The sequence below is a fragment of the Cynoglossus semilaevis genome, chromosome 9 (assembly GCF_000523025.1).
Source record: "Cynoglossus semilaevis isolate Cse_v1.0 chromosome 9, Cse_v1.0, whole genome shotgun sequence".
NCBI lineage: Eukaryota > Metazoa > Chordata > Actinopteri > Pleuronectiformes > Cynoglossidae > Cynoglossus > Cynoglossus semilaevis.
Window position 1 is genome coordinate 6,750,650 of NC_024315.1, and position 21,759 is coordinate 6,772,408.

At 41.8% G+C, this 21,759-nt stretch overlaps 1 protein-coding gene and 2 long non-coding RNA genes across 7 annotated transcripts in view; 2 read left to right on the plus strand and 1 right to left on the minus strand.

The window, feature by feature from the left end:
* The window catches only part of LOC103383617 (uncharacterized), a 94,093-nt gene extending 91,875 nt beyond the window's left edge, over nucleotides 1-2,218 (minus strand). For 3 of the 5 annotated variants that reach the window (XR_003050662.1, XR_003050664.1, XR_003050663.1), the window contains exon 1: nucleotides 2,128-2,218. This is a non-coding gene — a long non-coding RNA (uncharacterized LOC103383617). The remainder of the gene's footprint in view (nucleotides 1-2,127) is intronic. The other 2 variants (XR_001760468.2, XR_522025.3) reach the window with 2 other exon arrangements.
* A 78-nt stretch (nucleotides 2,219-2,296) lies between these two features.
* Nucleotides 2,297-5,633, plus strand: LOC112487512 (uncharacterized). The gene is made up of 2 exons (XR_003050665.1): nucleotides 2,297-2,552; nucleotides 3,003-5,633. It is a non-coding gene; the product is annotated as an uncharacterized LOC112487512 (long non-coding RNA).
* A 722-nt stretch (nucleotides 5,634-6,355) lies between these two features.
* gatb (glutamyl-tRNA(Gln) amidotransferase, subunit B) lies at nucleotides 6,356-21,746 on the plus strand. Its single transcript, XM_008316821.3, has 14 exons — nucleotides 6,356-6,851; nucleotides 7,214-7,367; nucleotides 7,474-7,587; nucleotides 11,260-11,458; nucleotides 11,900-12,022; nucleotides 12,132-12,245; nucleotides 13,158-13,242; nucleotides 15,065-15,109; nucleotides 15,341-15,533; nucleotides 15,696-15,829; nucleotides 18,665-18,743; nucleotides 18,830-18,964; nucleotides 19,066-20,981; nucleotides 21,054-21,746. Exons 1-13 carry the CDS (start codon nucleotides 6,703-6,705, stop codon nucleotides 19,189-19,191), a joined length of 1,650 nt encoding a protein of 549 aa, XP_008315043.1. The 5' UTR covers nucleotides 6,356-6,702; the 3' UTR covers nucleotides 19,192-20,981; nucleotides 21,054-21,746.
* The last annotated feature ends 13 nt before the right edge of the window (nucleotides 21,747-21,759 follow it).

Here is a 21,759-nt window from a genome sequence, read left to right on the forward strand (position 1 = left end):
TATATATATACAGTCACTAGGTAAGTTGGCTTGGCTAGGCTTGTATCATTCACGCATTACAGCTGTGGTACACTTGTGTCCAGCCATATTCCATTCCTCACGCCCCCCCCCCCAAGCACCTCACCGCGCCCGGCCTAAAATTTGAGAAGCTGTTGTTTGTGCTTGAACTCTGGTACCGTTAACGTTATCGCTAACACCAGTGCTGCTCCTGTAGCGTGTCAACACGCCGGCCTGTGAGGTCCCACTACAGATCAGAGCTCCTTTGTGTCTGGAAGACATTTCTGGTTCAATAAAGCAATCAAACAGAGAAAATGGCTTTTCCACAGCAGATAAGAAAAGACAGCGGCTCTGTGGAGTCAACAACATCAACCAAGACTCACCTCCACTGACCTGAGTCACAACAGGTCTGGACAGAGGAACGGATCCAAACTGAACGCAGGGAAAGTGAATAATATTGATTGATTTCTCGGGTGTTTTTAAACAACAAAGACCTAATGAACTGGAAACCACTGAGACGCTGGACTGGTTTCACTGCTGCCACCGACTGTGACGTGTTACAAGGCTTTTTCCGCTGAGCCGTCATCTTTGGGGAAAAGACAGAGGTTTGCTGAGTCACTCATGTTCAGAATGGATCAGTTTGGGGTGTTTAAGATGAAACTGCCTCGAAGAGAAACTGCACAGGGAGGATGAAGCCATGCCTCAACAACTGCAACGGTTCAGAAGGGATAGAGAGATGTGTGTGTGCGTGGGTCCGTGCATGAACACATGGGGGTGTGTGTGTGTGTGTGCGATGTGATGAGACATGAACCCCTGCTGCTGCTGCTGCTCGATAACCCCACTGCGTGAGATCTGACAGCTCCCACTGCCGTCTCTGGGGTGGGATAAAGAGACGCTTGTGTGTGTGCGTGCATGTGTGTGTGTGTGTGAGAGAGAGGGAGTTGGTTTTAGATAGGGAGCAAGAGAGAGAGAGAGAGAGAGGGAGTTTTAGATAGGGAACAAGAGAGAGAGAGAGAGGAAGTTTCCAAAAATAAAGTGGAAAACCAAGGATTCTCCACACAAGCTTATTCACATCAGCGTGAACGCGTCCTTTTGAAAACCCTGACATCCAGACTGATATCTGCTGAGGCCAGCTATTAAAAAAAGTAGAAGAAAATGTGGGATTTAACTCATCAAAAGTCACGGGTGTAATTAAGGCCTCAGCGCCATCTTCAGACAAAGCACAGCATCTGGGGAACACCCCGACTCCTTCATTAATACCCCGAGATATGAGGAGTGAAAACAACTCAGTGGTTTATTTTCAACTAACACGGACTGTTAGAGTTAGAGACGGTGACACACAGCTGTGAAGGTTTTTGTCGTCTATTAGTTACAACATCAAAAATATTTACAGTATATAGTCCAGTATGTAATATTATTGTAATCCTCTCACTCTCCACTAGGTGCTATTTGGTTTTATGTGCAGGATTTATCAAATCCTCCATCACACTCGAAGCTTTTCACACAAGAACACCTGAACTAACAAGTCTGGAATTGATAACACAACAATCCTGGTGTGAAACAACAAGACTTTAAACAGAGCTACAGCCAAACTAAGTCTAGAGACATATGAAAATAAAATAAAAATAAAAAACATTCCAAATCTAAATGCAAGTCCAGAGACATTTGAAAATAAAATAAAAAACATTCCAAATCTAAATGTATAACCAGGCACTTCCACATCCAGATCACAAACATTAAAAAAAACAACAAGCAACAAGCAACAAACACCAGCTCTCACACAAACATAGCATACAGTTAGCCAACAAGACATTTGAGGACCAAGGCAACGGAAGCACAGAATTAACATAATACATAACACAAAATATATTTTATATCTTGTAAATTATATCTCGGAAAAACATTCTGGAGATGAAACAAATCAAGAACCCAGCAGTCTAATGACAAACAGTCAGACTAGCAGAGTTGCAGCCAACTCTGCTAGTCTGGTGAGTCAACATGGGGACAGTTTAGCTTTGTTAAAGTTGACAGTTTTCATTTCAAAACCAAACGGAGAGACAGGTGGAGACAAAGTCAACATGTGGAGAAGTTTCTGTCTGTTTGTGTCGGTGTGTTTGTGTCCAAACTCACCGTGTGTTTGCTGTGACCAGAGAAAGAGTTTGGAGAGGCCTGAGCAGCACTTCCTGGTTTACATGTATTTGTGATGTCACTGATGACATCACTGGGCTAGGCAATACATGGAGGGGTGGGGTGTGGGCTCCCACACACACACACACTCCACCCCCACCCCGGTCTGTCATATGGTTTGATCTGACCTAGACAGTAGTTCTCAGGCTTTTTTTTGGTCATTCACCATTTTGAATTAGTGGAGTTTTTTAAGCCCCACCCACCTCCATCACACCAACATAAACCTACAAAAATAACGTCTGAAAACACAGTTTAAAGTGCAGTTGTGCCATCATCACTTGAACCTTGAAAATGTCTTCACATTTATAGCTCCTCACATGTCACGTCTCGGTTCACCTCCAGAGGGGTGCGAAGAAACTGGATTTAAAGTAAGTGATGTCGATTACGTTTAAAAAAAAAATACATACGAGAGGAAATTAGGGTTTCGAGTTTTGTTTAGCTTTTCTGTGTTTTTTATTGGTACATTTTTAACTGCATTTCTGGCAAAAATCAAATCAAACGTGGCGTCCTTCTGTCATCAGATGTTGAGCCAAACTATCTCACGTGGTGCTCTGATGGTGAGTGGTCGTATTTCAGATAAAAACTTGATCCAAAAAAATAAAAAATAAAATTTAAAAAAAAAATAAAAAATAAAGAAAACTTGATCCTAAAAAATTAAAATAAACATTTTGTATAACCTTAAAATACAAAGCATATAAAGACAATAGAAAATAAACAGTACATAAACTTTTTTTAAGAATTATCTTAAAATACCAAACATTTTCATGCTGTTTTCCAGAAAATGTGAAACTCCACTGTCTGGATCGTCTTTCTTACAGAACAGAACTTGATGCTGAAACAACACTGAGAAGAAAAATACCCTGTGTCTTCACTTTGTTACTGCAACAGAACCTGAACCAACAGTGGAAGAAAACTTGTCTGTCGCCTCTTCAGTAAAGCCGTCCCCCGAAGGCTGGAAAATATGGACTGCAGTTTCAGGACTTCTTTTTTCCTGATTCCATCTGCAGACGTTTATGTTATTGTTTAAACACCGTCTCCTTAAATGCACTTTCAGTAAAACCGGGTCATTTGTCCACTCACACCATAAAACCTGTAATCCATGACAGCTCAGGTGGAGTGTACCGTATATGAGTGACTCTTATCAGCACACTGCAGTATCCTTTATTAGGTTGTACTGGTGTGGTAAAAGTGGCCCCATAACTGCAGTCTGCAGGAACCACGGACAGTTTTGTGAATGAATATTTCACAGGGTCGTTGGACACATTAAGATAAGTACATTCTATTATTCCCATCTCCTCCCAGTGTTAAATGAAGTGATTCATGCTGAAGTCATTACTGGACGTGGATTTTAAAAAGTCACAGTCAAAATTGTTGCTCACATTCAACTCTCATTGGTCTGCAGGAGCGACAGGGATTTCTAAAGTTAATCCTACATTAAATTGATTTTTTAATTTTTATACAATGTCAGAACTGGACAGAAACCTTAAAAAGAAGACGTTATAAAACTGAATAGTGGCCAAAACACTGGAGAGGTGGTTCAAGATGACACTTCACAGCAATAATATCGCTGGCCTGAGCACAGTCTTGGACAGATGGAGCCTCGGCGTGTGTGTATGTTCTCACTGAAACACACTGATTAGGGATTAGGGTTAATAGGTGTGAATGTGAGTTTGAGTTGTTGTTTGTCCCCAAATACGACACAGCAAAGACCTGGCAAAATGTCAGCGATGTAATCTGTCTTCATCGGACATCAGCTTTGATCAGCAGCCGAGGATAGATGGCTATTTAATATGCGCAAACCACAACAACTCATTCTGCTTTGGTCTTTACGGAACACTGAATATTATAAATGTTAAGAAAAATTGATTGTTTGGGAACAGGAACCTCAAGAAGTTTCTTTGTTCGTTTTAACAATTTTTACAAGTTTTTCAGTTTGTTTGATTTAACCGGTTAGCACGTGTCACAATGACAATAAATAAATTTCAGTAGTGTTTTGTTTTTTTTTTTCAGATTTTGCATTTGTCTATCTGTATTATTTTGGCCACTGTTTCTCTCAAATAAATACTTCTCGCCAAATCCAGGTTTTATCAGTCTGTGGATTTTCAGAAAAACATCAAAATGCCAGAACTCTGACTCAGGGTGGAATCCTCAGCTGAGAGAGTGCAGTGTGTAACCTGGCTGGCACACACTGAGGTTCATGACAGAGAATATTGAAATAGTCACAGACTCAGAAATCTCACATTTGCATGAAATTCACTGTGGAAAACAGAAGTCACACAGAACCTCGTTATGTGGATGAACGGCTGCAACATTTGGTTTCATTTGCAGCACTAGAGCAACTCAGTAAAAATATACAGGGATTACGATGGAACAGGGTTTTTATGATAATGAAAATGTCTCAGTGGGCCGCGGTGGCGAGTGTCTCCACTTCATTTGATCAAGTCTGAACTGAGCCTCTCCTTTCAGAGAGAAACTTTCGTTTCAAACAGCAGAAATTCAAAATGACATTTTTTCAGCACGGTGCCTGAGGGGGAGAGGTGTTTGTTGCCTCGGGTTTTGTGATTCACATCAGGAAGGTTGACTATTCTTCCTGCCTAATGTGCCACACTGTGCCACAGCTGCTTAAGTAAAAGGCTGTTTACTCTGTAATGTAGCTTGACTTTCACAGCACGCTGCAATTTAAGGATGCATGAATGTTGTCCTTTACAGATTATGGGTAACTAACGTCTGAGTAAATATCTGCCGAGGGGCAATAGTTGTGTCTCAAAAGAGGTCGGCCTCAACGCAGTCACTTCTTTTGCACAAACATGCAAAGCAGGGCTGTGGTATGTCCAGATTTGTCTTCAGGTGTAAACCTCTGTTCTGTAGTTCTCCTCAGACAATAAGACATTTGAACCGTTCTTGTTCAAATCAGAGCAAAATAAATTGGAAATCAACTAATTACAAAATTAACATAGGCAGCTGTGAAGTCCAACAGAACCAGTTCTGCTACAATTCTGTGATAGTGTGTAGTATTTTCTATGCAAGTACTATCTGTATACGGTATCAATGTTTGGACATTTAGGACCAGGAACTATTCATAAACCATCAGTGCCTACTGAGCTGACCTAGATGGAGACCAGGTATTACATATGCAGTCAAGTAGTTCTCATAACTTCCAGATATGTAAAAACAAATTATCATGAACCAAACAGATAAATGACAAGTACACAAATCGGAATTTCAACAACTTTTACTTTGAAAGGATAAAAGCTGAAGAAAAATACATAAAATATACAAAGATCCATCCCAGATTAAAAAGAAAAAACAAAAACAGAGTGACAAATAATAGTCTTTTTTCACCTCTTGTCCATTTTGATTTTAACCACTTTACAGAAGGTTTGGAAGAAGAAAAAAACTCCACAGGTTATAAAAACTTTCCTCGTTCAAAAGCCAAACATATATATATAGCAAGAACTGTATTTTTTGCCAAAAAGCGCACAAATGAAAATGCAAACAATATTTTCATTATTGAAAACTCAAACTCTGCAACAGACACAGGAAGTGGACTATAAAAAGAAAAGCCCCGTAAAAACCTGCACATGAGTCAAGTGCCTTTTCTGATACTTAGAACTTTTGAAGGTTAAATGGGTTACACATGTGGAAAAGTCGCACAACAGCATTCACACAGTTTCTTTAAACCATTGTCGTAACATTCAGCAGTTGGTTGTGGCAGCGACAGCCACCTCGATAGTCATCCACCCGTGATACCCAGACTTAGTCCGTGTATTCTGTGTACTTCTTGGCGGATCCGTGCACCTTACTGGCGGGGTATTTCTGTCGGTTTAAGGCAAATTTGCGTAGCACTGCCTGGGGGAGGTCGACGTGACACTTCTCCGCGAGCTCCACCAGGTAGATCATCACGTCGCTGAGTTCGTGGGCCAGCTGCTCTCGCTCGGACTCGGTCCAGTCGGGCAGACCCTCAGCCACCTCCCCCCGCCACTGGAAGAGCTCCGACACCTCGCCCACTTCACCGACCATGGCAAGGAGCAGGTTGCGGGGCTTATGGAACTGGTTCCAGTCCCGCTCGTCAGTGAATTCCGCCTGAAGTCGCCGGATGTCCTCGAGAGTGGGCTGCGGACTGAAAGTAAACTTCTCCGGCTGTCGCTCAACTCCATTACGTAGCTTCAGGCTGAGTGAAGGCTCTGTGGCTGCCCCGTTCACTACTACTGAGCCGTTCACACAAACGTCGCAGTCGTTGTTTCCGTTTGTAGCCATCATGTTGCCTGACTTGTTTTTTATATATATATATAATTTGAAGTTAACAAAAACAGTTTCGACGCCCGTAAGACACGAACAAGCTGCTACACGTCCCAGTGAAGAAGTAAAGTCCCGCCAAACATTAGATCGGAAATGACGTATTAATGTCGTAAAGCGGAAATACGTCACAGGTACACGAAGCGGTGGTAGATCGACATGAAATGTCATATTGAAAAACTACAATTCCCAGGTCGTGAGCGGTAAAGCCGTAAAGAAAACATGGCAGCCTCCACGGGTGCTGCAATTGAGCTTGTGAAAAACATTAACAGGCGAATATTAACGTTATTTCCAAAGACTTTGTTTGTTTTTAGACATATAAGTACGAGGAGTTCACAATGTCAGAGTCAAGCACAGATGAGAACAAAAAGGTAAGAGAAGCTGATTTTACAACACTATATGACTATATGGTTCAAGAAACTAATACGATGTAAATGTGTAATTATGCGTTATTAATGACCAGGACTTGCAAATTGTTTTACAATTTAAATGTCAAAATGGGTTCGTTTATGAATAAGGACTGACTGCAAAAATGAGTTACTCTTTATATTTGCCACAGTCCTGTCGTCAAAAGATACTAAAAAAAACCCGTGGTGCTGTATAACAGTTTATAAACACTAGTTTTTACTGTTACTGATGTACTGTAGGACTGACTGCAAAAATGAGTTACTCTTTATATTTGCCACAGTCCTGTCGTCAAAAGATACTATCTTTTTTTCTCTCTATTTATCAGTGCTCCCCAGCAGCTGGTTGGTGTTGTGGGGTTGGAAATCCACGCCCAGATTAACTCCAACTCTAAGCTGTTTTCAGGCTCAGCAGTTTCTTTCGCAGCCCCTCCAAACTCCCAGGTGTCTTTCTTTGATGCCTCCTTACCGGGCACATTACCTGTAAGTGAGCTTTATTTATTTTAGCATAAAAAGCGGGTTTTTTCTTTCTTTCTTTGCCTGGTTTTGTTTTACATAATCAAAGAATGCCCTTGCCTGTCCCCTGCAGGTTTTGAATAGACGATGTGTTGAGGCAGCAGTGATGACAGGACTGGCTCTTAACTGCACTATAAACAGGAAGTCGTTTTTTGACAGGAAGCATTACTTCTACGCCGACCTCCCTGTAAGTCCCTCACTCTTTGTCCTTTACATTTGCCTTCCAAAGACCTGCACATTAAACTGCTTTATTCTTCTGCTCATATTTGTGCTTACCTCAAATGAATTTAACTTCTCCATCAACAGCTTTCCTCCGTTCAGCCCTGAGCTCTTACTTAAATTTTAAGCGAGACTTGCTGCGGCTGCAAAAATGCCTGTTTGCCAAACAGACACTCAAATGATACTCAAAGTTAATGACCAACATTTATTTGCCTCTACATTTTCTTTGGTGCATTTCTGTTTAAACATTATACACAGGTCATTTCTTCCTCCTGCCATTGCTGATCATTTAATTGTAACTTTCTCTTATTTATATAAAATCATTACTGGAACATAATAACTTCATTTACAGGTAGTGATTTCTGACTCCACAGTCATTACCCTTTACATTGTGTAGCTGGTGGAGTGATCATGACTATGAATTTTGGTAATAAGAGAACTTAACAGAAGTAGCTCAGTGAATGAGGAAATTTAGTTGGCTGTAATTAATGTTGAAAACGTTGTAGAAAAACATTTGTGTAGAATTTAATCTCATTACCAAGAACAAAATGAAAACAAGCAGTACTGGCATTGACCAGTAGTCTTACTGTGATCTTTTAACTCAGTGTTTTTCAAACTTTTTTTCTGGGGACCCATATTTTAAAAGTCACAAACCTTTGAGACCCAAGTCAATAGACATTATTCATAAACTCCTGGGAAACGTGATGCGAGACAACCCAAAAAAAATCTCTTGCAACCTGAGGGTTGCTCTTCTTATAATACATCTGTCTGATGATGAAACATAAATTATAAAGAATATTATGATTTTTTTATCATTGATAAATTGCTGTAAAAAAACTTTGAATCTTCAAACCTGCAGAATTGATGAGACTGGTGATTTAAACATGTAGATTTGTGGGGCAAATAGTTCAAGGCTAAAGTTGTGTAGATTGAAAATGCAGGGTTAACATGCTGGGGTAAGATCAGGGGGTAGAAAAAGTGAACAATCAACATAGTGGAGATTCTTTGTCATGTATTTTGAAATTCCAACAGAACCCTGTTTAATGGAGTGCTGGGATCACAGTTGTTTTCCTGTTGCACCTCCATGTGTTTACTAAAGGTTGCATCACCTCTGGATTCACTCTGTGCTGCAGACACACAGTCAAGAAGATAAAAACACAAACTTTGTTTTTCATTTATCAGAAAAACTTCAAAGAAAACTATTGAAAATGAATTATTTTTAATTGACATTATTTCAGTGTTTGTCAGACCATCAGGACAATAATCAGTCATTGACTCTTTTTACTGTATTTGAACCTTAATGTAAAGATCGCTCTTAAAAACATCCAGTCACCAGTTACATATGACATCACTGATCGGAGAAACATTTGCTCCTTAAATGATTAATGCTGCCGTCCCAGCAGAGATCCTTCTTTGCATTTAAATGGCAGTCAATGCACATGCATAAAGGCCTGTAATAACACGCCTCAGTGGCTTCACACTAATCTATCAGCGCCAGCCCCAATAAATACAATTTCCTGGAGATATTACTTTTCTGAATAAACAAGCATGGTCTGATTCTTATTGACACTGTGACATTAGAGTAATGAATGTTTGTGAAACACGAGGCTTGGTTTGGATTTACATCAACAACCGGGTGAGAGAAGAAAGAAGAGTCGCGTTTACTAATAAATACATTTGAATGATGTTCACCTTGTGACACTGAATGATCGGAGTCTTTAATGTTTGGACGTCAACATATTTTCGCAGTGGCCAAATTCACTACAATGAAGCGCTGAATTCACTAATGTGTTTACTTTAAACTACAGAAATGCTGGTACTTGTACTGGTTTGTAAAAACTGTCAGTATAGTACCGGTACTTGGTATTAGAGAGTATAGAAATGAACATGCTGGTACTTATACTGGTTTGTAAAAAAAAAAAAAAATTGATGTCAGTGGTGGGGCCAATATGGCTGCTTTGATTGGCTGGTCGTTTACTCTGGTGCAAATCAAAGCGTATACAATGTACTGTAGTGTGGACGTGTCCAAATGGACCACGTCTTCAAACGTCCTCAGGCTGTATGTCAGGCAGAGATGGGAGTGCTGCTGTAACTGAATATCAGAGAGGTGTTTGGATCATTAGGGCTGAATCTGCCGTCAGTGTGTAATCAGGAAATGTAAATGTGTCTACAAGGTACTTACAATCAACCTCATCCTCCATACAGTACATGCACTCATTATGCAGGAAATGCAAATGATCTTGTCGTCTGCAGATGCTGCATGAGGAGCAGTTATGGCAGTTATGGCTCCTGTTCCTGATATTGACAACAGCATTTTCAATCACAGAGACACAGTAGTGTGAAATAGAAACAGGTCTTTTCTGATGAGATGCACCAGCAGGAAATGTTACAGACTGAAACGGCCATGAACTAAAAAAAAAAAAAAAAAAAAAGGTCACCTGCTGTGATATGATTATTGAGGTGTCTGTTTGAAGGGGAGCTGCTTAGATTTGTGATTAATTGTCTGTGGAGCACGTTGTACAGAAAGGTAACGCCGCTCCTCCTCACACCGTCACCTCCGCCACCTAATCTCCTCTCCCATGTCCTCCCTCTTTTGCACAAGTATGATTAATGATTAGTTCCTGTGATGTGGTTGCCATAGTAACCTGGAAAATTAATTCTCTGAGCTGCAGGATACTTCAGTAACAGAGAGGCCGATGAAATATTCATTCTGATGCTTTTGTGAATAGGAACCTTGAGTGAAATGGCAACACTCACTGTATTGTGGAGTGGGTCCCGACCAATCAGAGGCAGCTGTGTTTAATTGACGCTCACTGTCTCCCCTTCACCTGCGCCCCCCGCTGCAGGCTGGTCTTCCATGTGGCTGCGCTGCAGTGCTGCGGTTTTAATAAACAACCTGAGGAGAATTCAGTCAATTAAAAACTGCAGTAGAAAACGAGTGAAGGATGAAGTGCTGTGATATCTGTATGTTGACTAAAATAGTTATTTATCAGGTGAATTATTTTCTAAGAGAACATTCAAAATTATTATTTCAAGGAAATGGCAGTGGTTGGTTTTCTTTTTCTTTTCAGAGATTCAGAGACGACGTTCTGTGATGCAGTGATGAGCTCGGGTTCCGTCTTTGAGAAAAACATTTTGACATTAGGTTGTTGTGACCCTAGGGGTCATTTGTCCCCTCATCGTGTGTGTGAGTGAGATTGGTTGGATGTGTTTTGGGTTTTTTTTGTGAAGCTGTGCATGTCACTGGATCAGTTGGTTCCTGTGAGCTGATTGGTCGTAAGGAAGCTGCTGGGAGACAGATCTGCTGACTCAGCTAATCCGCCCGCAACCATGACTGACGTTTGTTTCATCATTCTGAATCCAATTTAAAATGTGTTTGTTTTGTTGCCGAGGGCTTTTTGAGGACAGTCTCCATCGCTTTCTTGTTGTAATGTAACAACAGGTCTATCATTAATCACCAAACAAAGTCTTGGTGATCATCAGGGAACATGGGAACTTTACCAACTTTTTAGCTTTCTTAAAAAGTTTTAGTCAAGTATAACATCATTAAACATCATTCCTCTGAATGTTTTAAACATTTTAACTGTTACTACCTGATCTCTGCCCACAGCTCTGATAATGATGTTTTCTGTGCTCTCAGGCTGGATATCAGATCACTCAGCAGCGGCAGCCCATCGCCGTGGATGGCATTTTAAACTACAGTTTCCTGGGAGGGAAGAAAAGGAGCCAAGTCGTCAGGAAAACAGTCAGTATCAAACAGATCCAGCTGGAGCAGGACAGCGGCAAAAGTCTCCACGATGAAGTCCACAGTCAGACGCTGATAGACCTGAACAGAGCAGGTGACACCCATCAGTGTGTGCACTCAGACGTGAATATTTCTTTATTTAATATCTCCACCCTGGTGTTCTCAGCAAGTCAGAAAAATCTCCCAAGATCAGCAACAACAACGTGTCAGTTCCCGGTAGTTGATTTCACTGGTCTGCGGTGGATGATCTGTTGCTGTTTGTTCAGTTAATCCATCTGGGGCTCGACGCTGTTTTTTTTTTCCTCTTTGATTTCACAAATATTCAGCAAAGAAGAAAATGTGGATTGAAATTCTCTCCAGAAATTCACTGTTTATCTGTGTTTTCAACTAATCTGCTCCAGTAAAAAAAAAATAGTTTAACATTCTTACACCTGTTTCGATTACATTTGCTGAGTTATAATTTTTCACATTCAGCTTTGTTGTTTAAATCAAAGCAGAAACTGTCGTGAACTACAGCTGTCTTCATGTCCATCAGGTGTAGGTCTGATGGAGTTGGTGATGGAGCCAGACATGAGCTGTGGAGAAGAGGCTGCTGCAGCTGTCAGAGAGCTCCAGCTCATCCTGCAGGCCCTGGGAACCTGTCAAGGCAACATGTCTGGTAAGGAAGCCATTTTTTTTTCTTTCTTTCTTTCTGCCTGTCTGTCCGACACACTCTGGTACTGAGCTGCCATACTTCATGCCCATACTTATTTCTGTTTCCCCCTCAGAGGGACAGTTGAGAGTCGACGCAAATGTGTCAGTTCACAGACCAGGTGAGCCGCTGGGCATCAGGACGGAGGTGAAAAACATCAACAGCATGCGATACCTGGCCAGGGCAATAGGTGGGTGTCTGGAGTTCTCTGAGTTTGACAGAGTGAGGATAAAAGACTGCTTCATTCAATTATATAGTGGAATTCTTTTTTGAAGATATTTAAATTAGTTCAACCTTGGTCTAACAGTCGCAAAATATATATATATTGGAAAAATCTTAGTTCCCACATATTTTTCTCTTACATAATAATGCCACTAAAATGTGATGCATCCCCTAAAGTTTCAAGTATTTTACAGTATCCTACACTCGTTCAGTTTAATGTCAGTAACGTCAACGTACAGACGGCACATTTGAATCACTCAGTAGAACTGAAGAAACCTTTAAACATCAGCGTCTTTAAAGACCATCAACTAAAGCAACAGGACATAAAAATAAACGCGAGAGGATAAATCTGAGTTATGGTTCAGATGGTGAAACTTTTACTTTATGATTTGTTTTTTTTATAATGTGATGTAATGTTGTAAAGTTTTTAATTCAATTAGGATCCAGTACAAAAGCAATATATTTATATTAATATCAATGATCAGCTCATCCAGGAGACAGGGAAACAACTGCAGAGTGACAGTGACGTGTGAGGCGTCGGTTTAGGACTGACGACCTTTCACAAACAATTATCGGCGTGACAGCGGCGGTGTTGGTGAAACGACTTCCTGCAGCTGTTCATTTAAAATATGGATTGATTTTTGTGTCAGCACCAAACTAACCGAGTGTTATTAGATAATGTGTGTCATCCACGGAATCCCAGCATTCTTCACTCTTCACAGGGTGTTGTTGGGGCGGGGTTCGTTCATCAATATATTTATTCATAAGCACTTTTTTTTATTAAACAAATTACAATGTATAGACTGTAATGTGTTGACTGTATTCTGGACTTTTACCGAATATGAAAGTGTCCGTACTCACGTGGATGTTGTTCCACCAGACTTTGAGATCCAGAGACAGATCGGCGTCCTGCAGAGAGGAGGACTGGTGCTGAACGAGACCCGGACGTACGACTCCAAGTCGGGGTAAGACCGTGAGGGAGGAGGTCGGTGTCACCGCACTGACACTGACACCAGTGAGCACTGATGAAGGGAAAGATAAAAACAACAAAAACAAAGCTTCTGGCGCTTCAATGAAACCAAATATATTAGTTTCATGTCAGACACTTGAGATGGTATTTGAAGCTTCTGGCGCTTCAATGAAACCAAAACTCTTTCTACAATGTGTATAAATAACAACAGGTGTATCAACAATTGCATCTTTTTTTAACAAACTCTTAAACTCCTGCCATGGTCCTTGGATCAAAATCAGCCTCAATTAGAGCAGCAACCAGTGGACAGACGGTGGGTTAGATACACAGTGTGTGTCATTCTCTGTGTTTCACCAAAATGGTCAGAGCCGACTCTGTCCTGCACCAGCAGGGGCACTGTCTGTCTGTCTGTCTGTCTGTCTGTATTCATCACAGCAGACTGAAGGCCTTGGTCTCCCGTGGGACGTGTGACCTGCAGAGTTTGTTTATTTTACCAGTGGGTCGTCAGACAGACGCTCGCTCCAGGTCTACCGTGCTGCGACTGAACCAAGGCTACGCCAGTGTGCTGCTTTCACAAACACAGAAATATATGACGTACAGTACTGTAGTTATGGTTTGACATGACATGAAAGACATACAGAACATACCAGAAGAGATAGGGGGAAAGGTCAGCTGACAGGAAAGACCTGTTTGTAATGAGAGGCTGTTGAAGGAGGCGACAATTAGGGCAGAGCCGTGGGGATCTGAAACAACAGAAGGAGTGCAGCAGACGCCATTAATTCAATGTTCAATGTTTTTTTTTGTCTGACTCAGAATGCACTGCACGCCACGTAATTTCTACTTCTTGGTTCACTTCATCACTTTGGTTTGCTGATGGGATTAGATTTCAAACCTGCCCAGATTACGTAACCAGACTATCCTGGAGAATAAACTGATCTGTTCAAAGTGGACCAAACATCCCTGGTGCTGTGAGCGTTCTAAGAATGACTAAGGTGTCGTTGATTGTCTGATCAGTGACTGATTCTGGGACCAGAACTTTACATAAACAGCCATTTGTTCTTGCCTCCAGCTATAGCACCCCCTAATGGCCATTTAAGGCCATTTAAGTTTTCAAGCACTCCCACATTGGCTTCAGTTTTCAACACAAACTCAGTATTTCGTACTTTTTGAAGTAACATAAGCTGTACTTTAGCACATTTGAAGTGTTTGCCTTCTTTTCTTAATGGTTCCAGGCAACGTTTTCTTTTTGTTCCGTCTTGTTTCTTGTGCCTCTGTCTGTGGTCGGGGCGATTAATTTGGAGCTGTGCTCAGCGAGAATCATCATGGTAATGATGATGAATAGAGTCATTTGGATGCCTCTCCTGTCGTCCTGTGTTATCTCTGAGCTATGTTCTAGTCACAAGCTGCTGGAGAACTCAGACAACGATCCAGCTCCAGCGCTGCTGAGGCGTTGGGCTTTTTTTTTCTTCTTGGTGCCTTCTTCCTGTGAGGCCTTCGTCTGTGTCACAGTCAAAGAAAATACGTTGTGATATATTTCTGTAAAGCTAGGAGGCAAACACTTTAAAAAGTGGTCCCAGTAAAGACATTACTACTCAGGCTTGTAGTAGTGATGCCTTTCACACAGTATTACTTCACAAGTGATACCTACTTTGTATGTATATGTATATATATTTATATTCACTTAAGTATATATGTGTAATAATATATATGTGTATGTGTGTCTATATAATATACATATGTATATATATTTGTGTATATTTATATATACAGTGTATTATACTATATATTGATATACAGTATGTGTGTGTGTTGTCCAGGGAGACCATTCCAATGAGGGACAAAGAGGGTCTTCAGGACTACAGGTGGGTGTGACATGGCACTCATTTGACTTTGACAGAATTCATATGGGTGAGTGATGAGAGGGGGGAGACAGATGGGGGGGGGGCGTCAGTGACAAAGGTCGTTATTGAAATGCATGGTGTCAAAAAGAATTGCAGTCTCATCTTCCTAAAGGTTATGTACACCAGTGATGAAGTCTTCCTCCTCCTCCTCCTCCTCTTCCTCCTCCTGCCGCCCACTCACATCTTTTTCAGGTTCATGCCAGAGCCCAACCTGCCCCCTCTGGTGGTGTATGAAGACACGTCGTCTCTGCCTGATGGCGTTGACTCCAGCCAGGCTGTGGTGATGCAGAGTTTAAAGGAGAAGCTTCCAGAGCTTCCTGGAGTGAAAAGAGACCGACTGGTGCAGATGTACGACATCCTGCCTGAACACAGCTTCACTCTGATGGTGAGTCCTTCTCTCTGCCAGTGCCTGGAGAGAACTCCGTCTTAGTCCTGTTCTGTACATACTTAGGTAAGTACAGTTCATCCAGATCACCATCTGCAGGAATTATTTAAAGTCTATTTAATGAAGCGAAAGTTAAAGTTCATGTTGTATTTTTTGTTGCAGAGCGAGGACGGGCTGGTGGAATACTTTGAGACGGTCTCGAAGGCGACCAAAATGGAACCAAGAAGGGTGATTGGCTGGGTGACACAGGAGCTGTTGGGTCAACTCAATCAGAAAGACATGAGTGTGAGCCAGAGGTGAGACTAACAGCAGTCTGGTCCACAGCTCATGGAGTCAGTTCAGGTTTCACACCTGTCCGTCCATTTGATTTTCTTTCTGTTTTTTTTTTTACAGTAATAGAAGGATAATTATGGTTCATATTTTATTCTGACAAAGAACAAAATGACATGCTGTATGTTCAGGTCTTTTTCAGAGCTAAACACAGTCATGACTTTTATACCATATATTTACATTACTTTTCAACACATTAAACTGAGCCAGGAGTAATCTCAGGTTAGGATTATGTGCCGACCACCACATCATTTTCACACTATTACAATTTTATTATTAATATTATTATTATTAATAATAATAATAATATTGTAGAACACAAATATATAGTGGTTCCGTGGTGAAGCAGTTGTCAAACATGCCTTACACACAGAAGGTCCTGGGTTTGATTCTCAGGTTGGATTGTATTAGCAGGGGTGGTCAGAGTGTGGTGACCGTGATGGAGGGACCAGCTGATAAAATGACTCTTTTTCAAACATCCTGGTAGTCTGCTGCTCTTCCCTAAATAAACCAGTCAATGAAGGAAGTTTGACTTAGTTGGAAAAGCTCTGCTCAGTGAGGGAGCCGTCCAAAAATGTCAAAATGCAGCGAGGAGGGTTACATCAGCTTCTAAATCAATAGTACCGTAAACAGAGCACATAAGTCGGTGGCAGGGCTGGTGGTGGAGGCTGATGGAAGGGGAGGTTGGCATCAAACAGCAGTGGCATGATTTATATCAGCAGAGAGAAGCAGCCGTCTGAGCAGAATGAGAAACAGCCAGGGAGGAATTTCTCAAACATGACGTTACACACGGCAGAGAGAGAACGACTCCATCCACTCAGCCGTCAGTCTGTTCATCCGCCTCAGTCGTGATCTGAAGAATCAGCAGAGATGAGGATGAGCAGCGGAGGTGGATAAAGACTCGTTCAAACAAAAATAAAAAACATTCCATCTGTCATCATAGCCACTTGTCATTGAAGGTGGATGAAGAGGCTCCAGCCAAATGGAGGTAGAACCAGACAATGGGCCGAGGACATCCGGCCTGTCTGAGGCTCAGTGGTGCAGCTTCTCTAAAAGAATGAAAATTTAAAAAAAAAAATCAGCAAACTCTTTCAAAAAACTTAATTTAAAAAAAGATAGGGTTTGACACCGTGCGTGTGGTACGAAGTATTTTCGTACAGATGATGAAAGTCTTCCGGAGTATTTTGTCAGAAATGACACCGATTTTCATCACCCCCAAAAGTCAAGTAGACATAGAGCGAGTAGAAGCTAATACAATCCCACACTCATTGTAGAGGTGCAGTGGTTCTCAAACTTTTCTGGTCATTCTTTGAAGTAGTCGGGATTATCAACCTCCATCTGCCCCCGCCGCCCCAACAAAGATCTTGACAAATTACATTCAAATGTATTGAACTCACACCAACAAATCACAGTAAATAACATCAACTAACTAAGTGCAGTCGTGACATCATCACCTTGAAAATGTCCTCCCGTTTGTCGTCCCATCTGCCATGTCTTTGTGTCCCACCAGTGGGGCCCGGCCCACACTTTGAGAATCACCACTGTAGAAACACTTAAGCTGTGGTAGATGAACACACTTTATAAATGGAACCAAAACACATTATATTCTGCACGTCATTGGACTGAGGAGAGGAGAACCCGGAGGAACCTCACCATCACACACTTTGGGAACATTTATCCTACGCCTGCAGAAAAATCTCCGTTTCCACAGAAGTTGTTCTTGTGCAGAAACTTTGGGGGTTAAGGAGGTTTGACTTTGCTTAAAGACTTCCATTTTAAACAGCTACAGCCTGACTGTGGGCACCAGTGGAATCACTGATTCAGTGTGCAGTGCAAATGTTGTTGTCGTACATCAGCTGTAGTGTAACACTCCAGTCGGATTCTCTCAGCGTGAGCTGGACTGGGACATCTGTGTTTCAGACGTCACATTCACAGACGCTTAACGTAGTGGCTCAAAACTTAGAGAAATATCCTTCCCTGGTTCAGTAAAGCCCTCACGAAATGACTGAGCCGAGAGGTCGACAGGTCAGTCGTCAATTAATTTGTGATTGGTAATCTGACTCAAACTTGAATCAAACGTACATTTTTTGATCCCTCAATTACACGTCTTTGCGATCAGTAACTGATTTGTTCAACACCACAAAACTGTCTGTTGTTTCTTAAACCTGATTCAGACAACAGATGGATGGATGGATGGATGGACTGATTCAGACAACAGATGGTGGATGGATGGATGGATTGTGTAATTTTCACTAGTGGATCAGGTCACTTGTGTGACCTCATATCCAGCGTGCACAGTCGGGTGAAAAAACTCAATGAAAACGGTGAGAGCAGTTTTCCTAATGACTGGTTTGTAAAGTTACACTTGTATCAGACCTTTTCAGTGTAAAATCATAATTAAATCATGGACGGCCACGTTCCTGTGCTGAGCACCGTGTTTTTGTTTTGTTTTTAATTAGTTCAGTGCATTTCACCGTTCCCCTTGGTGAGAAATATTATTGCTGTAAATAACTGTAGAAAACGACCCTGCTGTGTCTGTGAGTGTGGACCTTCCTCCTGTTTCCTCACAGCCTTCACCTAATGAAAGTCCCTGCTCTCCTTTTATTTTCTAACAGACTTGATTCTATTTGTCTGTTGGCCTGGAGACACAGAGGCAAAGACACAAACACATTACAGTCAGATCACAGACGTTGATGGACTCCAGGGCACTTTTAGCCTGAGCTCCTCGTCCTCCTCCTCCACCTCTATCACTCACTCAGTTCATTTAAATGAAATTCAATTTCTCCTTCATTTGATTTCAGCCCAGTGTCTCCTCCTGCCTTGGCCGAGCTGTTAGAGCTCCTGCAAACAGGACACATCTCCTCCTCGGCTGCCAAGCAGGTCAGTCAGCTGCACGTCTGTCACTGTGTTCACACCACAGCAGCCACAGCTCGTTTGGTTCTCACCGGACGTCCTCTTACTGACAGGTGTTTCAGAAGATGTGGACGTCAGGAGACAAGTCCGCCGCACAGATCGTCAAAGATCTGGACCTGGGGATGGTTAAGGACACTGCCAGGCTGCACAGCATCTGCCAGAAGGTGGTGGACGCTCATCCAAATGAGGTCAGAGGTCAACCATCCATTATGTGTTTTAAATGATTAGTTCAGTTTGTTTTTAGGTTTTAAAAAAAGAAAACATGCGTGTCTCCTGTGCCTCGGTGTAGGTTCAGGCCATCAGAAACGGAAACAAGAAAGTACTGAACAAACTGATGGGTCAGGTTCAGAGGGAGACCAAAGGTAAAGCTGATCCAGTTCTGGTCAGAGCCATCCTGGAGGAGAAGACGTCGTGAAGGTGGAAACATCTGGACGTGAATCCACAGGAACTGAGATGATGTACTGATGAGCATGAAACTGCTGAAAACCATGACTCCAAGTTCATTAAAAAAGCTGCCGTCACGGCTGTGATGAGGAGAAAAACCCTGTCCAGGATCACATATCAAACAGGGCAGCAATGAATGAGCTCCCTCTTGTGGTAATCCCTGAGAATAGTGACAGGGTTGCAGTTTGACGTCACAGTCCTGATTTAAAGCTCGTTATTTTCATTACTCTATTAATTCCCAAAGGGAAATGACTTTCTGCGTTTATCCCCTCCGTGAAACACTCCAGTGATTAACAGCGCGCACACACACACACACACACACACAGAGAGAGAAGCAGCAGCAGCAGCAGAGAGCTGCACAGTTTAATTGCCCCACCACAGACCAGGGCAGTCCTGGTGCCTGACAACGTGCATCCTTCAGATTAGCAGTCTGAACTTTTTAACTTTTAACCACCAGGTGACAGGTATTAGTTTATTTGTAACGTGATTTTTTTTTTTTTTTGACTAAATAAATAAATCTATCCATAGTCTGACTTTTTTCCTACAGAATGTGCAGGATGTTGTCAGTGTGTGGACACGGTTCTGCCTCCACAGAATGACCTGAGCTGCCTGTGGTTTATCATCATCACTAATACAAGTTCTCCCAGACTTTAAACCCAGGCTCCGGCAAAGAACTCGAACCCATGACTCTGCAGGAGCTCACAAACACAGACGCCCCGTGCAGGACTGGGCAGAGGAACAGAGTGAATGATCAGAAACAGACCGGAGCCACAGTTAATCTGTCAAGAGAATAGGCAACGACACAAAGTTGGCGTTCAAACAATGAACGAAACACAAAAGACGAAGGAGTGAACGCATGTGAACAAACACAACACTTCACAACACGGAAGGACAAATCCCTGGGGTGGGGGACTAACGAGACACAGGTGAAGGGGATTAGAGCAGGTGCAGGTGATGATCACAGAAAGATCACAAATAAAGGAGGCAGGAAGTGAGGAACATGGAAGACGATGACAGAGATGACAGAGGTGAAGAAAAAGAATTGAATAAAAAGGGTCAATGTCAGTGAACAGGAGTGGGATGTGACACCAATCTGCTGTAAAATAAGTCAGTTATAGTTAAAGTCTGCTGTCTGTGATATGACCTTGAATACGAGTGAAGTGAATTTTTTGGTTTCCACTCACAAACAGTATTATCTCATTATTGTTATGACATTTGACACCTGTGGGATGATTTGTTTACGTATATTAGCATTAAAATTACAGTCAGGAGAAGAAGTGAAACAAAGAGCAGTAGAAACGGGAAAAGAGCTTAAAAGTTTCTCCACTTTTCTTCTCCTCACATCGAAATATCAAGTGCTAGTACAAAGCCTAGGGTGAAGGCTGGGTGGCGCTGTTTGACAGGAAGGTTAGCTCACTGTCTAAAACTTTAGTCAACAAACTGAACTCTGGTTATGAGCACAGTTGTGATGGATCACGATCTGTCCTGTGGTCAGATTGTGACACGGTTCAATGTCATTTTAAGAGAAAAACCAAACAGATTTTGTCTATTAAAGATACTCAAAGACCAACCAGATGGTACAACAGAGCATCATGAACGTGACTGTACCAAAATTGTGCCTTATAGACAAAGAGTTCACATGTTCCACTGCAAATACAGGCAAAAAAAGTGCTGTTAGAATGACTGATGGGTTCAAAGTTCCAGGGGATTATCAGGGAAGAAGTGATTTCAGGTGTGACACAGGTACTGTAGTTGATGAAGGTACAGTTACTGTAGTTGATGAAGGTACAGTTACTGTAGTTGATGAAGGTACAGTTACTGTAATTGATGAAGGTACAGGTACTGTAGTTTCCTCACTGGTAGTTTACTCACACAGTGGAGTTTCTGCTCTGCTGTATGAACAAAGCGACGTCCATCCGTCCAGAGTCGTTCCTCTCGGCTCATCGTCCTCCTCTCCTACACCAATGCTGTATTTTTCTGCTTCAATACGGATTTTTTTCGTTTGTTATTTTTGATGTTTAAAGAAACAACGATGAACAGAGAAAGTGTTCGCCTCACCTCGGTCAGTGTGGAGAGATCAACATCTGGAACAATCTGGAAGTCTGAAGGAGAAGTGGAGAAAATGTAGATATTGTTAATAAACAAAGCACAAATCACCGTTGTTTTAAAATCTCTCACAGAAAGAAAGAAAGAAAGAAACATCAAGGTGTGAGTTTATCAGATATTGTCTTTATTGAAAGGAAAAATACCTCTGTGACAACGACATCAGCGAAAAACAAATATTTAGAACCTGGTCTGTCCGTGACAGAAGACTGTGAATCTTTGGAAACTGCTTGTATCCCGTTAGAATCCTGCTCTCAGGCCACTTGCTGCCAACACAGAGATGGTTTTAGCAGTGACTGTTGATTGTTGTCTGATACACAGACTGGTCCTGTGGTGAATGAAGGCCTGTGTCAGCAGCAGCGCAGAGAGACACTGGAGGAACACCGGCCTGATAAAGTGCTCTGCAACATTCTGGTCAGAAAATTAATCATCAGTG